The following is a 20,910-nucleotide window of genomic DNA, read 5'->3' as shown; positions in this document are numbered from 1 at the left end:
AGTAATTAATTTGAAATAACGTTATAACAAAAATGGTGCAACAACCCTAGATCGATATATGAAAAATGGAGTAAACCACAATTATACATAAGATGATCTGTGAAATAACATTTGGAACAAAATAAACTCTTTACTATATATTAAGTCTCAGGAAATCATTAACTGCATCAAAAATACAATATCATTCATAAAATACACTACATTATACTCCGTAATAAGTAAAAATAAACAACTTTTGAGTTTGAGCATTACTCTAAACAAGACTCCAATTCTTTGTTTTTCACATTTTAAATTGTTCCATTAATTACTTGAAAATTCAATCCCAGAGAATGAATCAATTGATCTGCTTATACATTTATCAGATTGTTGCCCACTGGTTCGAGAGCTGGATCCAGATTTAGTAGATCTATCAGTCAGCTCTCTGGTTCCTGAGTTTGGCCCCTTTCGAACACTACTCGTGAATGCTGCTGGTTGTTGCGGCATTGGAAGATCAGAGTTACTGTTAAGACAAGACACTATAGATAACATACATGGTCTTTCCTCTACATCTCCTTGAACACACAATAAGCCAAGGTGCAAACATCGAACGACTTCACTGCTTGAATATGAATCTCCTAGAGAAGCATCTACAGCTTCCAACGGCGTTAATTCTCTCCAGTGCCTCCAAACCTGTTATACATATGCACAAGTTGCAAATATTTCAGACCTTTTGAAAACATTTGTTGTTTAAGTACAACTGGTAATCCGTTGTATATGCTCACATATGTTAGGAGATTTTCAGCAAGTGTTGTTTGGCGATTGCTAATTTTCTTGCCAGTTATGATCTCCAAAACCAATACACCAAAACTGTATACATCCGACTTGGTGGAGATCTCGCCGTATTCAATGTATTCTGGAGCCATGTAACCGCTGCGAAACATTACAACATCAAAGGATCAAATCTTATACTAATCCAAGGAAATGAAAACTTATGATGTTGCTGCTACCTTCGAAGGTTATGCTAATTAAGTCTAGAAAACTAAAACTTACAATGTTCCAGCTACTCTGTTCGTCTGATCCTGTTCCTGATTCACTGCAAAGTTTCTTGCTAAACCAAAGTCAGAGATTTTTGGATTCATATTAGAATCTAATAATATGTTACTGGCTTTTAGATCACGATGAACAATTTTAAGGCGAGAATCTTCATGGAGATAGAGTATTCCACGAGCAATGCCATGTATAATTCTATAGCGTGCAGACCAATCTAGTAGCCCTTGTCTTTCAGGATCTGTACGTGCATACGATAAGTTCATTTATTTCTCACATAATAAAAGTATGTTATAATTGATAAAATTGATACAGAGCTCTTTCAACTAGTAGTACCAAATAAAATCACGTCAAGGCTTGTGTTGCGGACAAATTCATAGACAAGCAGCTTTTCATTAGCTGTTAAACAGAATCCGAGTAGCTGAACAAGATTTTTGTGTTGTAGCTTTGCAACAAACACGACCTCATTCTTAAATTGCTCTTCGCCTTGATGAGAACCTGTAGATAGCCTCTTGACTGCTACTTCTCGTCCATTTGGTAGGGTTCCCTGCTTCAAAAAATGAATGATTACATGCTTGTTTATTTTTCATGGAATTTGTATGATAATACTGTACCTTGTAAACAATGCCAAATCCTCCTTCACCAAGCTTGTTAACGTCAGAAAAATTATTGGTTGCAAATTTGAGTGTTGCAAAATCATGTTGCAGAGACTCTGCGGTCATGAAATTATCTTCACCAACTATTGCATCACAAGGGCAGCAAGGATCATATTACAATAATAACAATATGATATAATCTGAAGCATAATAAAAAGATGTCTTTAATCTTAAAAACGACATTTCTCTTTACCATTATAGAAATTTGGAGCACGACTTCTCTGGCTGTTATTATTTCTGATGCTTTCGGCATCATTATTCTCCTTTCTTTTCTTACACTGAAGATAGGTGAGTACAGTGACTAAAACGACCAAGATCAGCACTAGAATGCCAAGTGTAAAATTTACAATAATCGATCGACCTGTCTGACTTTTTTCTGCAGGAGAAAAGGCTTTGCATAAGTTAAAGCTAACAGCACAGTATATATCTGTATCAATCCCAGTTGCAACTACATACTGTTTTGAGAGATTTTACTCACATAGTAACTTGCAATAATATCGAATGACGTTAAGGAATATATATATAACACTAATCACTATATGGGCATATGACAAACCTGACTAGCTGATTTGACAAGTAATCAAGTATATACAACATATGGTATGATTTCGGTTTTTTTGTAAATACGGTTAACGGTTTGGTTTGGTTTTTCAAAAATTATAAACCAAAGCAAACCGTATTTTAATATTTATATAATTTTTAAATAAATTAAAATAATTATTTTAAATTTAAAAAAAAACAATCAAAAGAAAAATCAAAATACAACCGAAATATGTTGATGTTGGATCAGTGCTTGGACATGTGGTAATACTACTGGCTGCTGTAAGACCACTCTCAATGGTGAGCAAAAAAATGCCCACCCACTATCTCTCTACCCACTTTCTCTCTCAACAAATCTGTTTTTCCCATAGGTAAATTTTTTTCACAATTTCTCTCCTAATGGTGAGCAAAAAAAAAATGCTTGCCCACTACTCTCTCTCTCTTACTTTTTCAATACCCCACCATTACTTTCTCTCTCCTACACAACACTTCTTTATTTATTAATTTCATTTATATTTTAACAATATTACTCCAAATAAATAAAAACTAGTCTAAATTTGTGTAACTTTTTTTTTTTATTTGTGTCGTTTTTATCGTTAAAATAAAGAATATGAAGGATTTATGGTATTTCTGAAATTATACCAAAATATACCAAAATGCATGTCTATTTATAGAGAATTAAATTTTATGACCGTTGGTAATTTTAATTTTTTTTTTTAATAAATATTTATTTCAGAATTTGCATTACAAAAAATATAACTATTGCAAGTTGTGGGGCCCACCAGAGCACTATTCATCTTCTAAAATGCTCAAGTCTTGGGCATTTTCAGAAATGCTCATGAGCATTTTTTAGCTTTTTCTCATTTGCTCACCATTGTAATGCATGAGCAAATTTTATGCCCACCCAAAATGCGCATGAGCAAATTTTTAGCTCACCATTGATAGTGCTCTAAGCCCTTAATGTTATCAATATTGTCATGTTGCTGCCAATTTGTTGTATAAATAATAATAATGACTATAATGTATTATGAATTTATGATGATAAATTGATTATTGTATTATGTGTTAGCACTTAGATTGTTATTTTTATTGTAAATTTGTAATACAATTTTAATACGTTTGGGCTAATTATTTAAACTTTATTATAAGTTAATGATGTATTATTTGGCAATTTTTAGGGAAAAATGACGTCTCATCATAAACCGCAAACCAAACCGCACCAAACCGCATTATTACGGTTTGGTTTGGTTCGATTTCAATACTAATATGGTTTGGTTTGGTTTGAAAATTTGACCAAGTTGAATTTTGCGATTTGGTTTGGTTTGGACTTAAACCGCACCAAACCAGACCGTGTTCACCCCTAAGTCTAATATTATGAGATATAATTGAGTATAGAGATATGATTGTGATATTATTTTAGAGAATATCTTGTGAAAATAAAGATATATGTTAAATAATGTGATATACTTTATGTATAGTTAAGATAACTAGGGAAATATAGTGCTTGCTCTCCGAGTATTCGTATTGTCTATATATACATTATTATTATAGTGTGGTTGATTATTATGAATGAAAAATACATAAAATTAATATTGAGATTAATTTTACAGGAACATATTGATAGTTGTAGACTATCGAATGGAATGGTTTTGTACTTAAAGCAAACTCATGACACATCCTTCTTGACTTGCATAGTTGGATCACATGTCAATTAAATGGAGGTCGCCCATGTAATAACGCCACAATCATGATACTTCATGTATGCCAGCAAAATTTGGTTCCACAGGCTTGAGAAGTTGAGAGCTACCATACGACTAATCAACTACGGAGCACACCTTAGTTTATGACGTTGTTCTCCAACATATATAATTACTAACCTCAATAAATGACGACAAGATTTTATCACATTACTTGACCCAGCCAGCTAAGCAGTAGTTGTTCCTTTCTTTTTGGTTTTTGTTGTATTTATTACCGGCCCTACAAACTACCAAGTACCACAGTACGTGATATTATTATGTCACTCCTTGTTTCACAATGTTTTTTTAATTTTGGTGTTAGTTATGCGGTGATTGTGAAAAGAAAGGCTAAGGGGCTACTCATCTCATTTCCATATGGTTTTGAGGTGGAACCTCTTTAGATATTTGTGACGAGTGTGACCTAGATTCTTTTATCAAAATTATCGTTAGAGTATCGAGACAACTTAGAAACACTATTAACTTTCCATTAAAAAAAAATATAGTGAAAAATAATGATTAAATGTCACATATATCAAGTATTAAGTCTAGAGGTGTCAAAAGGATCCAAAACCGACCTGAAAAATATCTGATTCAGATTTGGATTCGTGTGGACATAATAATTTAGCATGACTCAACTTTAAAAATTGATCTTAGTTGCATTAGAAGTAAGTATATATTAGGGAACATGTGTAAGAAAATAATTACGTACCCTTCACAGGAGGTGGCGGTGTTGTCCTTGGCGGTGGTGACAATGCCGCAACAGGTGGTGGTGACACTGGTGAGGCTATATCCTTATAAAATCGATAGACCTCGTACCGTGTATTGCAGCTAGGATTCATCATCTGACAACCCTTGCTCCCATTACAATAAGTGGCCATCTTAGTAAGCATAATGGTAAGACACTTCTGACAGTTCATTGCAGTAAGGTCAGGCGTGCATTGAGCTCTAGTATATAATTTTATCAAACTATTAAAAACAACATCACCTTTAGTTAAGTAGTATTTCCTGTCTCCTACCCCTAACAACCTAGGATTATCCTCGGATTTGCCCAGTTTAGAAGCTAAATCGTACAAGGTATTACCCGTCAAATTCATGAACTTGTTAACATCAGTCCCGAAGTATTCGGTGTTTGCCAAACCAAGTTGAATATTCTCATCCACATCCCCAAGAAAAGACGTGTTGGAGTACCGAACCATGCATGTATCATACCAAATTACCGCTCTTTTGGCATTCGGACACTGGCTCTGAATTTTATCAGCTGCATCAGACACGCAGCCTTTACAATCATCAGAAGTTGCATCACCTTGACATAGGAATAGGACATAGACTTTCTCCGAATCAAATGCAGCCAAGTCTGCCGAATTTGTGGCATTGTATCCATTATTGATGCTTTGGCCTGCAATTTCTGGCAGCGAAGATAACAACTTGTTGAGGTTGCTCGAAAATGAGGCTTCGAATGTGAATTTGTCGTGATAGCATTCAGAAGTAACAAGGGTATTCTTTGGTTCACTAATGATAAACCTTGAACTAAAGATAATAAAAACAAGAGATGAATAGAGATGTAGCTTTGAATGATTAATGACGAATAACATTTTGATAAATTAGTATTGCACAGAAAATGAGAATTTTGACCGAGATTTTTATCTTATGCCGCGAGAATATGGCAAACAAGCTGAGCAATATTGACTACTTTGGGCCGGTGGGCCTTATAATTGACCCGTATTATTAGGTCTAATTGACTAAGAGTCAATTTTGGGTCAACTTTACAAGTCTTTGCTCTAACTCTAGTATCGAGGAAACTACCATATGTTCCAATTATTAAAATAAAAACAACGATTTTCGTGTCAAAACTTGTTGTATTAAGGTTTCGAAGATCATTTTGGCATTTTGGATTTGATTTGAAGTTCGAATTGAAATAAGTTGTTGGAAATATCTCGTTTTACGTATTAAAAATTACCTCAGTTTGCATTACATACACCAAATGAAGCATTTCCAATTCTTAAAAAAATGAGTGGTTAAATTAAAATAGGGTGTTTAATGGGTTGTAAATTGCAATTAATCCCCTGTTAATTCTTATATAATTGTTCCATACATGATTTTTTTTAAGGAAAAATTGAAAAGAATAATCTCACCTTTGGCACATTTTCTCAAAATAATCCCACATTTGCGTATTCCAAAAATAATCCCACCTTAACACCCCATATTTTCAAAACTAGTTTTTTTACCTTCAACCTGTTTCACAGATTTTTTTTTTTTAATCTTCTTTTTCCACCTCACTACCTTCATTCAACCACCATGACCATCACCACTAAATTTACCACCTTCCCAACATAACCACCAAACTGACCACCTGAGATGCAACCTCAGCCCCGCCCCGCCACCTGAGCCACGCCCACCTAAATCCCACAACTCTCCTGAATAGCCACCATCCCTATCCCCTACCTGATCTCAACGGTCAGCATAGCAGTGCGGAGATGAAACGATGAGAATTCATCCGCCATTGATTCCGTTTTGTCAAGCTCCAAGGTTTCGAAACGACAACCGTGTTTCATAACCAATTCTCAATTATTGACGGCATTTTTCCGTCTTTGTTGTTATTCCATAGATCGATGCTCTGTTTTCCGAGCATTTCAACGGCATAATTTGACAATTTTCGGTGATTCACCTTCAATTTCAATTGTCGGGGAAGGGGCTGCCATGACCAATCCCCATCCCAAGTCCCCTCTTAACCTCCAGATCGAAACCCACCTGAATCGAAACCTCGTTCATGTGTTGTGTATAGTCCCGACGGTGAGGGGATTCAGACATTTTTCCGGCCAAGAACTCGATCAACGCGCCCCGGCGGATCGAATCGGAGTTCCTCGGCGTTCGGGCGGCCTACCAACGAGAAGTCAACCTGACACACCAAGGGTAAATTCTAAGTCCGGCAGGAGAGAGAATCGGCGGTTGGGTTTGGCGGCATCGGTCCGGCAGGGGAGCGAATCGGGGAAGGGGAAGTGGGAAGGGGAGGGAATCAAGGAGGGCGGCTGTTCCGGGGGCGGTTGGGTCCGGCAAGGGAGGGAGCTCCGACATGGTAAGGAAGAAGAAGCTAAGGATTATTAATGTTTTTGTTTATTTCTTTATTATTTAAAAAAATAACAAAAATCAATCAGAAGACGACACGTGGCAAAAGACCTTCTAAACAAGTTATTAATTTCACCAACAAGTAAAAGGCTTGTTTTGAGAATATGGGGTATAAAGATGGGATTATTTCTGAAATATGCAAAGATTGGATTATTTTGAGAAGATGTGTCAAAGATGGGATTATTCTTTTTAACTTTTTCTTATTTTAAAAAACAAAAATCTACCCAAATAATGTTTTTCACTTTATAAACAAACATTAGTTTTACTCATTTAAATAGAAATTAGCAAAGTTGTGTCACTAACTCATACTCCGTAGACCGTAATACAAGTTTTGTTCATTTAAATCAAATGAGCAAATTTTACCATCGGTTGTACCTTACTAGCCTGCTAGGTATGATTAATGGTTAATGAGTTAGAATGTGTAAAACCCATACTCCCTTTTTTTGTTTTTTAATATTTGTATTATTGTGACCGACATATTAATCGAGATATAACTTTGATCATAAATATTTAACTTTAAACGCATGATATTAAGAATGAAGTACTAAACACATACACATAATTTTATTCGATCTGATTCCAAACTCTATGAAATCGTCGTTTATTGAGGTAAGTAACTATGTTGTTTGTGAAATCTCCAAGGAAAATAATTTTGGCCTTGAAAATGGAAATTCCTAGGCAATAGCTAAAATATGTTGTGTTTGGTTAAAAATTTGCTAGGAAATGAAATTTTCAAGAAAAATGTAAATTTCCGCATAACATGGGAAATAACTTACCAAGCCCTTCCAGATAAGTTAATTTCGTGTGGAAATTTATTTTTCACGTTGAACCAAACAAGCACTAAAGAGTGCTCCGTAGTTGATTACTCGTAGCTCTCAAGCCAGCAGGATCCAAAAAATGCTGCCGCTCTTTTTATGCCAATTGGCGACTGTGGAGATATTTGGGTTTGTGCATACATATCAGTATCGAATTATTGTAATCCAGCAATAAAATATCTCTACTCTTCGTCATTTAAGACAACAACGTTGAATGTTCTATTGCTGTTGGATTGTAGTTTCTACTGTCCAACATTAATTAATTATTGCATGTGACTGCTAGTTTACAATTTTATATGTTTAAATTTTTGGAAAGATAATCAATACTACCTCAGTTTTTTTTTAATTGACACGCTTTGACTTTAGCACTATTCACACATTCTCCTTTGATCGTATTTTGTGTTTTATACGTAATGAAAAATATATATAGTCATGTGTGATCTTGTTAGATTCGTCACGATATATATTTTTAAAATATTAAATTTTCGTAATTTTTGTTTATCGGTAATTAAAGATATAAATGGTTGAAATTGTGCATTCGTAAACGCGACTAAAAAAACGTGTCGACTAAAAAGAAATCTAGAAAGTATTACAACACTAATACTTGCTTACATTTTTTTTGACAAAATACTTGACTACATTATTATCATTACAGTTTTCTTAGAAGACAATAAAACTACTATTTAATTTTTAAGTGTTACACTGTACTTATAAAATGCGATTTTTTTTTATAAGTAAAAAACTTTTATTTTTGACAAACAATAACTACATCTGAAAAGAGCAACAACTTGAGGCTAATAAAAGATTGAAAATTGACCCCAAGTCAACCAACATGGAGAAAGATGAGATAGATTACATCTGTAGCAGACACTATGGCTCAAATAACTAGACTTATAAAGCCCATAAACTTTTAGGGTTGTTGTGGATCAACCGTTCAAGTAAATTTGGTGGGACATATGAGTTCAACTTGAAATGAATGGTGTCTTTCGAATAAGTAAATTATTTCGTAGAGGATTCAATATTAATCAGTAAAGTTAATTATTCAGTGAGGTTAAGTGATCGGAATGCCTAGCTAGAGGCCGCTTCCGATCAGTAAAATTAATATAATTAATCTTACAACTTACTCTTGACTGAACCCTACGGATCACACCCAATCGTATAATCGAACAAAGACGACGAATTTGAAGGATTAAATACGTCAATAAGGACTTTACGAATTAAGACGTCAGATTTTGAGCTTAGAGCGTCGAAGCCGAGCGTCAAGCGTCGAGACGATTTTAGGAATTGATAAGACATAAAATTTAAACTAATGGTTGAACCTCAAGATCGACTTATATATTTTATCACATTTGTCTCACATGAGAACCCTTTGAATTTGAAGTGGTAGAAAAAGCACCAGCTATCGACAAATAAAAGGTTGTAGAATGAGTCACATGACCTGCACTATGTTTTGTCCTGTTGGCTGACTTGAGGTCAATGTGTAAAAGTCTTCGCTTCAAATTGTGGCTCTAGTAGTGTGATAAGGAGCTTTTTTTTTTAGGCATAGTGATAAAAAACTTGACAATACATATCCATGGTTTAATTTGGGCCATTTATGTCTGAAGTAGTTAATGTACCTAGGAGGCTTATAAGCTTATCTACTATTAGAGTATGATTATTATCTCTAATTCTCTATACAAGCATTTACATATATTTTGATATTAATTGTACCCCGTATTTGATTATTTATTGAATCGCTATTACTTTTAATCCCAATAAATTACATTAAGGAATTGAAGCAAGGGTTGTCGGATACCATGGATCGTTCACGTGCACCACCAAATCTACTACGACTACCACCACCACCACCTCCACCATTTCCATCACCACCACCAGCACCACCACCACCACGGTCACCACCACCACCACCTCCACCATTTCCATCACCACCACCACGGTCACCACCACCACCACCGGCATCACAACTACAGTCGCCACCACCAACGCCAATGTTGTCATCAACTCCCCCTATTAGGTCAGTTACAAAAGGTAAGAGCTTGTTCGACATCGTTTTTTGTTTTCAGCTTTCTGATTATTTGAAAACAAAAAATTAAATCAAAAAAAGAAAACAAGAAAAAGCTATATTCACTTTTCAGTTATCAGTTTTCAAAATTATCATTTTAATAAGTTTGACCATTTTTTTATTCATTATGTGAAATATATAATATAATTTTGAAAAAAAAAAAACTAAAAAAGCACAGCGATACCAAACAAATCCTAAGTTTGTCACGTTTTCTGTTTTTCGTTCGTTCCTTTAATTTGATTACATTTGGTCATTTCCTCTATCCCACCTTTATGCTCCATCATAACTTTTCACTTACTTAGGTAAGTTATTTTGATTTTATATTGTGATTTACTTTCAAAAAAAAAAAAAGGTTATATGTGAGGTTTTGTTAAATCCATTATAATATTACTATTCTCAATATTGAATTATTATAGTTTTTGCTTATAGATGATTGAAGACATTTATAGCCGAAATAATATGTTAACGTTCATGCATATATCTTAAGAAAACATATACATATGCATTAAGACATATCTATGTGTTTTCTTAAGATATATGTATATCTTAATGCTCCATAAGCTTAAGATATGAATGTAATAGTCTTACTCGTTTTTTTTTATTTTGGCTTTTGTCTTTTCATTAATATAATTACCTTTTTATTCTTAATTAATAATTAATAAAGTAAGGATTAAAAAAAAAGTAATTTTATTAATGAAAAGCCAAAAGCCAAAACCAAAGAGCTAATCTTGAGCAGAAATCTCGTTTACCAAATACGTTTTTTGTCTGTTTGATTAAATATAAAGTCAATCAAAAGCCAGTGAAAAGCCATTTACCATACATGAACTTTTTGTTACCATAATGTTTTCATGATTTATAAATACAGTCAAACTTTTTTTTATTTTTTTTATTTTGAAGGGAAATACAGTCAAACTTGAGAATGGACTTAGCTAGTCACTATGTGTTGAGTAAGTGACTCGAATCGCTGAAATCTTCACTGCCCGATCGGGCGGACCGTGCCCGATCGGACCGGGCGGTGAAGATTGGAAGTCAGATTGTAGCAGCCAAGAAGAACACTCACTGCCCGATCGGGCAGCCCTTGCCCGGTCTGACCGGACGGTGAGGGTAGAGTTATGTACGATGGCAGCTCAAGGCAAACCCCACGCGCCCGATCGGGCGGACCTTGCCCGGTCTGACCGGGCGGTGGGGGTAGACTTCGTCAAGCGCCTGTTTGGAGATTCGCTTCTCGCGCCCGATCGGGCAGACCTTGCCCGGTCTGACCGGGCGGAGAAGGAACTTGACGGAAACGCGTTTTTGCGGTTTAAGTTATCTTTTAATTATTATCTTTTCGCCCAAGTATCTTTTAATTAGAGATTAATATAAAAACTTCCTAATATCAGTATTAGGGTTAAGAGAGACAGAGTGAGAACCATGGAAGAGAAAGACTTGATTCATCTTTGTAATCTTTGCAGTTTATAGTGAAAACTTTGATCTCGGTGCCCGTGGATGTAGCTATCACATTGATAGTGAGCCACGTTAATTCTTGGTGTGTGTTCTTATTGTTTGCATTGAATTTCTTTATTGTTTTCGTTATTGTTTCGATCTTTGCTTCCGCTGTCGCACAACACTATGGAATAATATTCAACTTCTTGCTTTTGCAGGAAATAAGAATGAATTTGTAACTAAAGTAGTTGCAATTGTTGTGCCACTTGCTGTCGTGTTGTTAATGATATCCTTGTGCACATATTTCTTTCGTCGGAAGGCAAAGAAGTACCCATCTTTAGACATCAGAAATGGTAATTCTCTCTTATTTAAATTTTTGTTTTTTGGCAATTCTCTTAATTACTTATGCCCGATCGTCAGCTAGAAGTCTAGAACATAGCATTTAATGTGCGAATCTAATCTCTTTTATGTGCTCCAGCGCTTGAGGAGTTCATAAATGCAGAGTCATTGATGTTCGAGTTGGGGACACTTCAAGCTGCCACTAACCACTTTTCCTATTATCATAAGCTTGGTGAGGGAGGATTCGGTAGTGTCTATAAGGTATTCTTTCCTTGTTTTAGTAAGTGTTATTACAATTTAACCGATACATAGTTTTAGGCAATTTCATTCATTTAAATAAAATTAAAGGTAAGTGGGCCGGGGTAGTTGGAGTATTAAAAAATTTGTAAAAGGAAGATAGTGATGTTAATATATTATTGAAAAGTAATAAATGTAAGAGGAAATAAATAATAAAAAAAAAGTAGTATTGGGTTTGGATGGGGACCATGAAAGGAGAAAGATCTAATACAGAGTATTAATTAAAAATTTAAAATGTAGCTTTTTGCCAAAAATGAAAGTGTAACACTTATTAAAATACGGCCGTATTTATTAGTAAGTGTAACACTTATTTAAACACGAAGAGAGTAGCAGATTTATTGAGAAGTACACCTTATTAACTCGAGCGTAATCATTATTATCTAAAAACAGCTTATTTAGTTTTACCAAATCTGCATCAAAAGGTTCTGTTTTATGTTCGCGTATGTAGCTTATATATGTGTGTACGTCTTAGGGAACCCTCCCAAACGGACAAGATATAGCAGTTAAAAGGCTAACAAGGATTTCCAACCAAGGAATGGAAGCATTTAAGAATGAAGTCATACTGATAGCCAAGCTTCAACACAAAAATTTGGTACGGTTGTTGGGGTTTAGCATAACAGAAACGGAGAAGCTTCTTGTGTACGAATTTGTTCCTAACAAAAGCCTCAACATTATCTTGTTTGGTATGTCCAATTTAGATGTTCAAGAATATGGTCTACATAGTTGATTTTTTTATTTTTATTTTTAATTTTATTATTATTGGATGAGTAATTATACTATTTCTAACTCTTATCATGAACCATTCAAATATCTCATAGATCCGAGTAAGCAAGGACAACTGAATTGGCCTACACGATACAATATTATAATAGGCATTGCTCGAGGATTGCTTTATCTTCATGAAGATTCTCGGCCTAGGATCATTCACCGAGACCTAAAAGCGGCAAATATTTTGCTCGAAGCCAATATGAACCCAAAAATTGCGGATTTTGGTTTGGCAAGGATCTTCGAAGTTGAACAAACAGAGGATGCCACAAGTATGATAGCCGGAACATTGTAAGTTCTTATATTTTTAGCCAATTTATTGCTTTTATCTATGAAAAGTATTAGAAATAGTATTTGATGCCATAATTTATTCTCTTGCCCCCTAATCGAAGTTCCATATCCAATTATTCAAAAATTAAATACATAAAACGAACGTTCAAGAATCCAAACATTATCTATGTTTTTTCATATTGCATAATTGCTTTCAATGTATCCTAGTGGTTATATGGCCCCAGAGTACGCAATGCATGGACAATTCTCAATAAAGTCAGATGTGTACAGCTTCGGTGTGTTGTTATTGGAGATTGTAAGTGGCAAGAAAATCAATAGCAGACTTTTTTCGGATGTAGACGGAGATCTCTTTAACTTTGTAAGTTCAGTTATATATCTTTTTGATATTTAGTCCATATTGTATTTACTCAATATTTGCCATCTCATTGTCCTAGGCATGGAGAAGCTGGAAAGATAATACGCCTTTGTTATTTATGGATCAAACATTGAGAGATTCATACATAATAGATGAAGTCGTAAGATGCATTAAGTTAGGCTTATTATGCGTACAAGAAAATGCACATGAGAGGCCAACCATGTCAACAGTAGCCTACGTGCTCAACACAAACTCTGCTACTAGTACAATTTCGACACCTCGATGCCCTCGATCTTTTCACAATAGCAGTATAAGGTCAAATCAACATTCAACAGCATCGACCTCTCGTGACTCAATGCCATACACACATAATCAAGTAACAACTAGTGAGATGAGCCCCAGGTAGATAAATTATCTTTGTAACTAGTACAATATATAGTTGTTTATTGAATGAAGACGGAGAATATGTCTAGATGATAAGAATCCTCTTTTGCAGCTAGATTTGTTGAATCATGCCTCATATCTTACGCAACAAACATTATAGTACTAGGTTTTGGCAGTGTGGCATGTGGGATGATGATCCTCCACACTCCTACTGAATTGCTGGTGTTCATAATTTACTCTATCCTAAAAGGGCAAAATAGCATTGATTGTAGTATTGGAATTTGGCTAAAGCAAAAACTTTCATACAATCGACAAATTATATATCTTTAATATTTCATGAAGAATTATGATACACCATATATGCTTATAATTTAGTGAAATTTTATAGTAGTTGAGAGAAAAGAGAGGGACAATTTTTTCCTTAACATTTTAGAGGAAGAAGAAGGAAGAACAGAGGTGAGAAAGGGAAAAGAGAGGTACAATTGGTAGTGGGGCCCACGGGTGTTTGGGAAAAGAGGTGGAAATTTTTTTTTTTTTTTTAATTTATTTTATATTTTATTTTTTAAAAAAGTAGGTGGTAATGTAAAAAATTAAAACTTGAGGTGGTAATTACTAAAACGTGAACAATAGTTGGTGGTATTTTTCAAATTTTCCTTAATAATATGATTACCATAATGTTTTAATGATTGACATATTTTTCTCCAATTAATAAATTATATTACTTAATTAAGTATCATCAATTTTTTATTTATTTATCATATCTTTAATTAAAATTTTATAGTTTCTCGAAAAATATTTATTTTATATTGGATTGAAATTTTCAATAATTATACTTGCAATGTAGATATTAGCAGAATAATTGTGTCCATGTTATAATGTAAAATTTTCAATAATTATAACTAGCATATTATTTATCACTAAAATAATATGCTAGTTATATTTCAAACGACCATTATAAAAACATCCATAATTTATCCCTCTTTTTTAAAAAAAATAAAATAAAATAAAATTAACTACTTCCTCAATTTTAAATGAGGAATTCACAGTTAATCAATTTTTAAATGAGGAACTCAGACAAGATCTCAACTGAGGAACTTCAGTGCCTTCAACGCGTTTCTGTCAGCAATTGAACCTCAGAACCACAAAGAAGCCTTAGACCACCCTGATTGGATCATTGCCATGCAAGAGGAACTCAATGAATTTGAACGAAATCAAGTATGACATCTTGAACCTAAACCGTTAGATAAAAAGGTCATAGGTCTAAAACGGGTCTTTAGAAATAAACTTGATGAATATGGAACTATTGTTAGGAACAAGGCTAGATTGGTTGTAAAGGGCTATAACTAACAAGAAAGCATAGATTTTGAGGAGACTTTTGCTCTTGTTGCTAGACTAGAAGCCATTCAAATTTTAATTTCTTTTGCTGCATTTATGGGTTTCAAGTTATATCAAATGGACGTAAAATGTGCACTCTTAAATGGCTTTTGAAAGAAACTGTTTACGTCGAACAACCTCTTGGATTTAAAAATCCGAACTTTCCAAACCATGTCTTTAAGCTTGACAAGGCTTTCTATGGGTTAAAGCAGGCTCCAAGAGCACGCATGGTACGAAAGACTGTCCAAGTTCCTTCTTGAAAATGATTTTAAAAGAGGAAAAATTGATAAAACTTTGTTTTTAAAATCCAAAGGAACTCATTTATTAGTTGTACAAATTTACATTGAAGACATTATATTTGGTGCAACTAACTAATATTTGTGTAAGCATTTTGCTGAGTTGATGAGCAGCAAGTTCCAAATGAGTATGATGGGGGAACTCAATTTCTTTCTCGGCCTGCAAATCAAACAGACTGAAACAGGCATATTTATCCATCAGCAAAAATACGTCAAGGAAATTCTGAAGAAGTACAACCTTGAAACAGCAAAGATAAACCACACACCCATGGGCACAAATACTAGACTAGATGAAGATCCCTTGGGAATTTGTGTGGATCAAACAAAATACAGAGGTATGATTAGTTCCCTATTATATCTAACTGCGAGTAGGCCTGACATTTCCTTTAGTGTTGGTCTCTGTGCTAGGTTCCAATCTAATACTAAGGAATCGCATCTCACTTCCGTCAAAAGAATTTTGAGATATCTAAAAGGGACGGATGATTTGAGTTTATTCTACTCACGAAGTGATACATTTGACCTTCATGGATTTGCTGATGCTGACTATGCTGGGGATTTAGTAAATCGCAAGAGCACATCAGGTATGAGCATATTCTTAGGCTCTTGTCTAGTTTCTTGGAGTTCCAAGAAACAAAATACTGTTGCTCTATCCACAGCCGAAGCAGAATATGTGGCTCCCGTTGCATGCTGCTCACAATTATTGTGGATAAAACAATAGCTGCGTGATTTTGGCATAGTTTTAGAATGTGTTCCAATTTACTGTGATAATACTAGTGCAATTTGTATTTCAAAAGATCCAGTACATCATTCACATGTAAAACACATTCATGTAAGGCATCATTTTCTAAAGGACAATGTAGAAAAGGGCTTAATAAGATTAGACCTTGTGCAAACTGAATATCAAATTGCTGACATTCTAACTAAGCTCTTGCGTAGAGATAAATTTGAGAAGATGCGACTATAACTCGGAATGATAAGGCTTAATTGAATTTCTCTCCATCTAACCCCAAGGTATGTCATTCTAAAATGATTGAGCACAACTATATGTAACCTTGGTGTGAAAAACATAATCTTGAATCATGCAATGTGAGAGTGTGCAAATATATTTTGTGTGTGATCATATGTTTATGTCAATGGGTGAGAAAAATTGAGCCATGTTGTTTTCAAGTTCCTTTGCACATAGTACAAGCCTCTGTAAAGTGACCTCACGTAATTTCCTGGAAAATTAATTTTATATTTCTTATTTTTTTCTATTTTATTTTTGTTCATTATCTTTAATCTCTTATTCAAAATCACAAAAATATTTGTTCTTATCTTTAGCATTAATTTTTATCTTATGTTCATTTTAACTATCCTTTTATTCTACAAATTTTATCTTTTCTTCATTTAAGTCATTGTTTAATTTAGATTGCAAAAGTAAATAACCACCCACAATTAAAACACACCAAAGCTCACTTCTCCTATAGCCCAACCGTCACATCCCATCCCTTCCACCACTCCACTCACACTCCTTAATTCAATTCACCTCAATTACTCCACCCTTACCCGTCACTTCACCAAAAACCTTCCACCTTCATCTCCTCAATTACCATCCAACACCCATAAACACCCCCACCGTCACAAACCCTCAACCGTAAAACTCCACTTCACCACATTCATCTTCTCTAACCTTCAACCCATCACCATGAAAACCAATCTGAACTCAAATCCCTTCAAACGCCGAACCGAACGGAACTCATCCCCGGAACCCGGTCCGTTAACAACCGATCATCCACCATCGCAACCTTCCAAACGCAAAGCTCCACCATTGAAGGAAAAGTCCGACAAACGCAAGGTACAGCGCACCTCTCCAACGAAGAAGATCCGACCAATTCGCCGGGACAAATTTCTTCTAGGCTATGGAATTGATCACGCATGGTGTACGGCAAGTAAGTATTCTGAAATTTTGGATTTGTTGGAGTATCAAAACTGGTTGTTTTTTATGGAATCTTGTGCTAAGTTTCCAATTTATCCGAATTTGATGGATGAGTTTTGTGCTACGTTTAATTGTGTTGATGGGGAATGTACTGCTAGAATTGGTGATAAGGAACTATCCTTTGATTCTCTTTATTTATCCAGATTATTTAAAGTTCCTAATGTAGGACATCGAACCTACATCAAAAACAAACCCAGAATTTCCGTCAATGGTCATAATGAATCGGAGATTATCTCCTTCATTGGCGAAAATCCCAAAATCACCACAACGAACCATAACTTGCTTACCCCACTCCACAAACTGTTGTTCAACATAGTGTGGCGAGGTGTTCTTCCTCGTTCTCAAAACCGCAGCACAATGAACCTCTTAGATGCCTCCTTCATCTTCTGTTTGGCAAAAAAAATAAGCATAAACTTTCCTGCTTTGATGATTGCTCACTTGGAATCCCAAACCTTCATATTCCATATGGTCCTCTACTTTCGGTTGTTTTTCAAAGTTTCGGGGTTCCATTGTCAAATGCTGAAAATTACTCTCTGAAACCCGAAAACATTCTTTATGAAAAATCCTTCTTGAAATTGAACCTAAAAGTAGTCAATGGGAAAACTTGCTTTGCCTCCGATGTACAATCGGAATCTGAAAATGAAGGAGCAGGGGATCGTGAAGAGGATACAGTACTGAGTGAGGGGGAATATGTTGAGGAACAAGGTGAGAGAGAGGAAGAGAAGAGTACAGCTGCATTGAGTGATGAGGAGGAGGGGAGTCCACCTCGTTGGATAGTTCCAGTCACAGGAGTCAGGAGGAAGAGCAGCAGGATTGCAACCAAACAGAAAACTAAGCCTATCTCCCCGATACACATTGATCTGGATGCTGAAACTACAAAAGTTCCTGTTTTTGAAGGAACTCCTCATGTTCCTAAAGGAACTCCATCACCTTCTCAACCACAGCCTGCATCTTTCCCTTCCACCTTCGGCTTTGCAGCCTTCGCCCCACGGCCTAGTCCCTGTGATGTTCAAATCTTTCACCAAGAATTCAGGGACACAACCTCAGCTATGATGGCGGGCTTGGAGCAACTCACAGCCCAGGTTACAGCTCTTCATGATCATGTAGTTGCTCTGGACGACCGGTTGATTGCTCACATGAACTCCACAGCTCAAACATTCAAGACTGAAGTGCAGCAGAGTCATCAAACCATCCTAGATACCATCAAGGAGGTCGCATTTGAAGAAGTAACAGAGGAAGATGCTACTGCAGCCTCAACAAAACCCCCTGCCCAAGCCTAACTTACTTAGCCTATTTTGCAATTCATTTTGAACATTGATTCTGTTTTTCTTTTCTAAGTTTTTCTTGAACAATTTTTTTTTTGGTTTGTAATATTTGGAACTGGCTCTGTTTGTCTTGCTAATTGGTATTACATGTTGGTTGCAATGTGCGCATGCTTAATCATTCATGCATTCAGATTTACTACCCCTTCCGTAGCGTAGTACTATGTATAGCTTGTATTCTTTCTTTTATTTTGATAATGCTAAAAGGGGGAAGAGGAGGACAAACTCAGCCAAGGCCAAGTCAAACCGTATTCATTAAAATCATCATGCAAATCAAGGTAAAGTATTTTTCACATTTTCATGAATGATGCAGAATTTTTGTTTAACTTTGTTTTTGTTTGATTTTATATTCTTAGTTTATTATTTTGAGTCTCTTGATGATTATTTTGTTTACCGAGTTTTTCTTGTTTGTCATCGTCAAAAAGGAGAATATTGTTGACCCTCTTAGTATTTTGATGATCGACAAAACAAACAAACTTCGACTAATGATGTTTGATAGTCTTGGTAGAACGAAAAGATTCAGTTGTTAACAAACTGTTTCAGAGTAGGAGCAAAGGAATTGGAAGTCTTGATATTCACTGTAAGCACGAGTTTTTATGTGCAGAAAGGAACTCAGTAAGGAACTTAGTGTTCAATAAGGAACTTAATGTTTTAATCAGAAAATGTTTTAAATGTAAGACTTTAAATCAGTTTTTATTCCTTAATTAAAGGATAAAATAAAATTAGTTTTTAAAGAGATATATTTTCTGTAAATAAAAGATAAATAATTGTTTAATTAAAAGATAAGTTTGTTATTTTTAAATTAAATAATTATTTAAAGTTTTATCTTTTTATATAATAAATATCTTTAGCTGATTATTAGACTAAGTAAAAGTTGTTACCTATTTTTAAGGAAGCAACGTTGAATGCTTCAGAGAAAAGTCAGGGAGACCATATTCCTCACTCCCTCAACGTTCACTTTGACTCTCAAAGTTAAGGTGTACGCGAGATCATGGGAGGAGTGGGAACATGGTTGTGGCTTCTCATCTCTCTATAAAAAGCATGCAACAGATTTTGATTTAAAGAACAAGAGACAACAACGAAAAACATTAGTTCTGAGATCTTAAGTTTCCTAAGAGCTTTCACGTTTAATTTAAAAGAGTGTTGAGTTTCTTTCTGCTTTAATCTTCTCTAGTGCATTAGAAAAGTCTTGTAATTACTTTTGTAATTGGGATTGGGGTTTGAGAGAGTTGTAACTGAGAGACTTGAGTGAGTCTGTGACAAAGTTGTAAGTGATTCAGAGTCGAATCACTATGAGAGTTAAGCTGTGGTAGAGGGACCGTAGTTGGGATACTTGAATTCCTAGAGGATCTTAAGTGTAGGCCGAATCTTCACATTTGTAAAAGAGTTTTTGCATATTGAAATAATTCGAAAAGCATATCTCGTGTATTCTCTCTTTTCATACTTTGTTTACTTCCGCATAAATTTTACTATTCTCTATAGTCTACAGTTCACCCCCCTCTTGTAGTAGACATCAAACTATCAATCATGATAGTGATTCTGAACTTGCTACTCCTCAAGAACCTGGTCTGTTTATTTGCAACAAGTTTCAACCGTGGGCTGAAATAAAGGACCTCGAAATCGATGCATCCTCAAGCAAGTCGATGCGGCTGTCGTTTAGTTCAAAAACTTCTACTTATTGAGTTTCAATTGGTTCAATGATGAATTCTTGTACTGTGCAAGTTCTTTGGTGCAGGAGCTATGCGTACCTAAAGGCTAAAGGTATACTGTGCTATTATGAAGCTCTTCATTGTTTAATTAACTAAGCTTGTTGGCATCTACTGTATTATTGTCTTTATAAGACAAAAAATAATTAAGACAAGGGATCATTTATTTATTTGTAGGTCAATCGGTTTTAAGAAAACTCAATGTTTGTGTTAGCTTATTTAAACATTTAAATTACAAGTTATATGTATTTTCTTATTCATAGTTTTGGATTACTGATCAATGGTAGATTGGTATTTGCAGAGAGATAAAGAATATACTCCCTTAGTCTTATGTTAGTCGTTTTGGTTTTATCAACACAAAATTTTATGAAAAATAGTTTACTTTTTCCCCCATTTTATTGCTTGTTAGTTGGTAATAATGTGTTA

General features: G+C 34.9%; 2 protein-coding genes across 3 annotated transcripts; one reads left to right on the top strand and one right to left on the bottom strand.

Annotated features, from left to right (window-relative positions):
* Window positions 1-105: 105 nt before the first annotated feature.
* Window positions 106-6,784, bottom strand: LOC110687298 (putative receptor-like protein kinase At4g00960). 2 transcript variants are annotated; one of them, XM_021863930.1, is made up of 8 exons: window positions 4,944-5,035; window positions 4,668-4,863; window positions 1,876-2,058; window positions 1,641-1,765; window positions 1,363-1,573; window positions 1,030-1,267; window positions 762-909; window positions 106-669 (listed from the first exon to the last, which is right to left on the bottom strand). In XM_021863930.1, exons 2-8 carry the CDS (start codon window positions 4,846-4,848, stop codon window positions 301-303), a joined length of 1,455 nt encoding a protein of 484 aa, XP_021719622.1. In that variant the 5' UTR covers window positions 4,849-4,863; window positions 4,944-5,035; the 3' UTR covers window positions 106-300. The 2 variants fall into 2 exon arrangements, with proteins under 2 accessions (XP_021719622.1, XP_021719621.1); XM_021863929.1 differs by having other exon boundaries at window positions 4,668-6,784.
* A 2,621-nt stretch (window positions 6,785-9,405) lies between these two features.
* LOC110687305 (putative receptor-like protein kinase At4g00960) lies at window positions 9,406-14,119 on the top strand. The gene is made up of 9 exons (XM_021863939.1): window positions 9,406-9,544; window positions 9,666-9,774; window positions 9,820-9,924; window positions 11,599-11,733; window positions 11,859-11,980; window positions 12,489-12,699; window positions 12,835-13,072; window positions 13,280-13,430; window positions 13,507-14,119. Exons 1-9 carry the CDS (start codon window positions 9,491-9,493, stop codon window positions 13,831-13,833), a joined length of 1,452 nt encoding a protein of 483 aa, XP_021719631.1. The 5' UTR covers window positions 9,406-9,490; the 3' UTR covers window positions 13,834-14,119.
* Window positions 14,120-20,910: the final 6,791 nt, after the last annotated feature.

Source organism: Chenopodium quinoa, unplaced genomic scaffold, assembly GCF_001683475.1.
Source record: "Chenopodium quinoa cultivar QQ74 unplaced genomic scaffold, ASM168347v1, whole genome shotgun sequence".
NCBI classification, from domain to species: domain Eukaryota; kingdom Viridiplantae; phylum Streptophyta; class Magnoliopsida; order Caryophyllales; family Amaranthaceae; genus Chenopodium; species Chenopodium quinoa.
The sequence above is the reverse complement of the archived record's forward strand: the minus strand, read 5'-3'. Positions and strand labels throughout refer to the sequence as shown.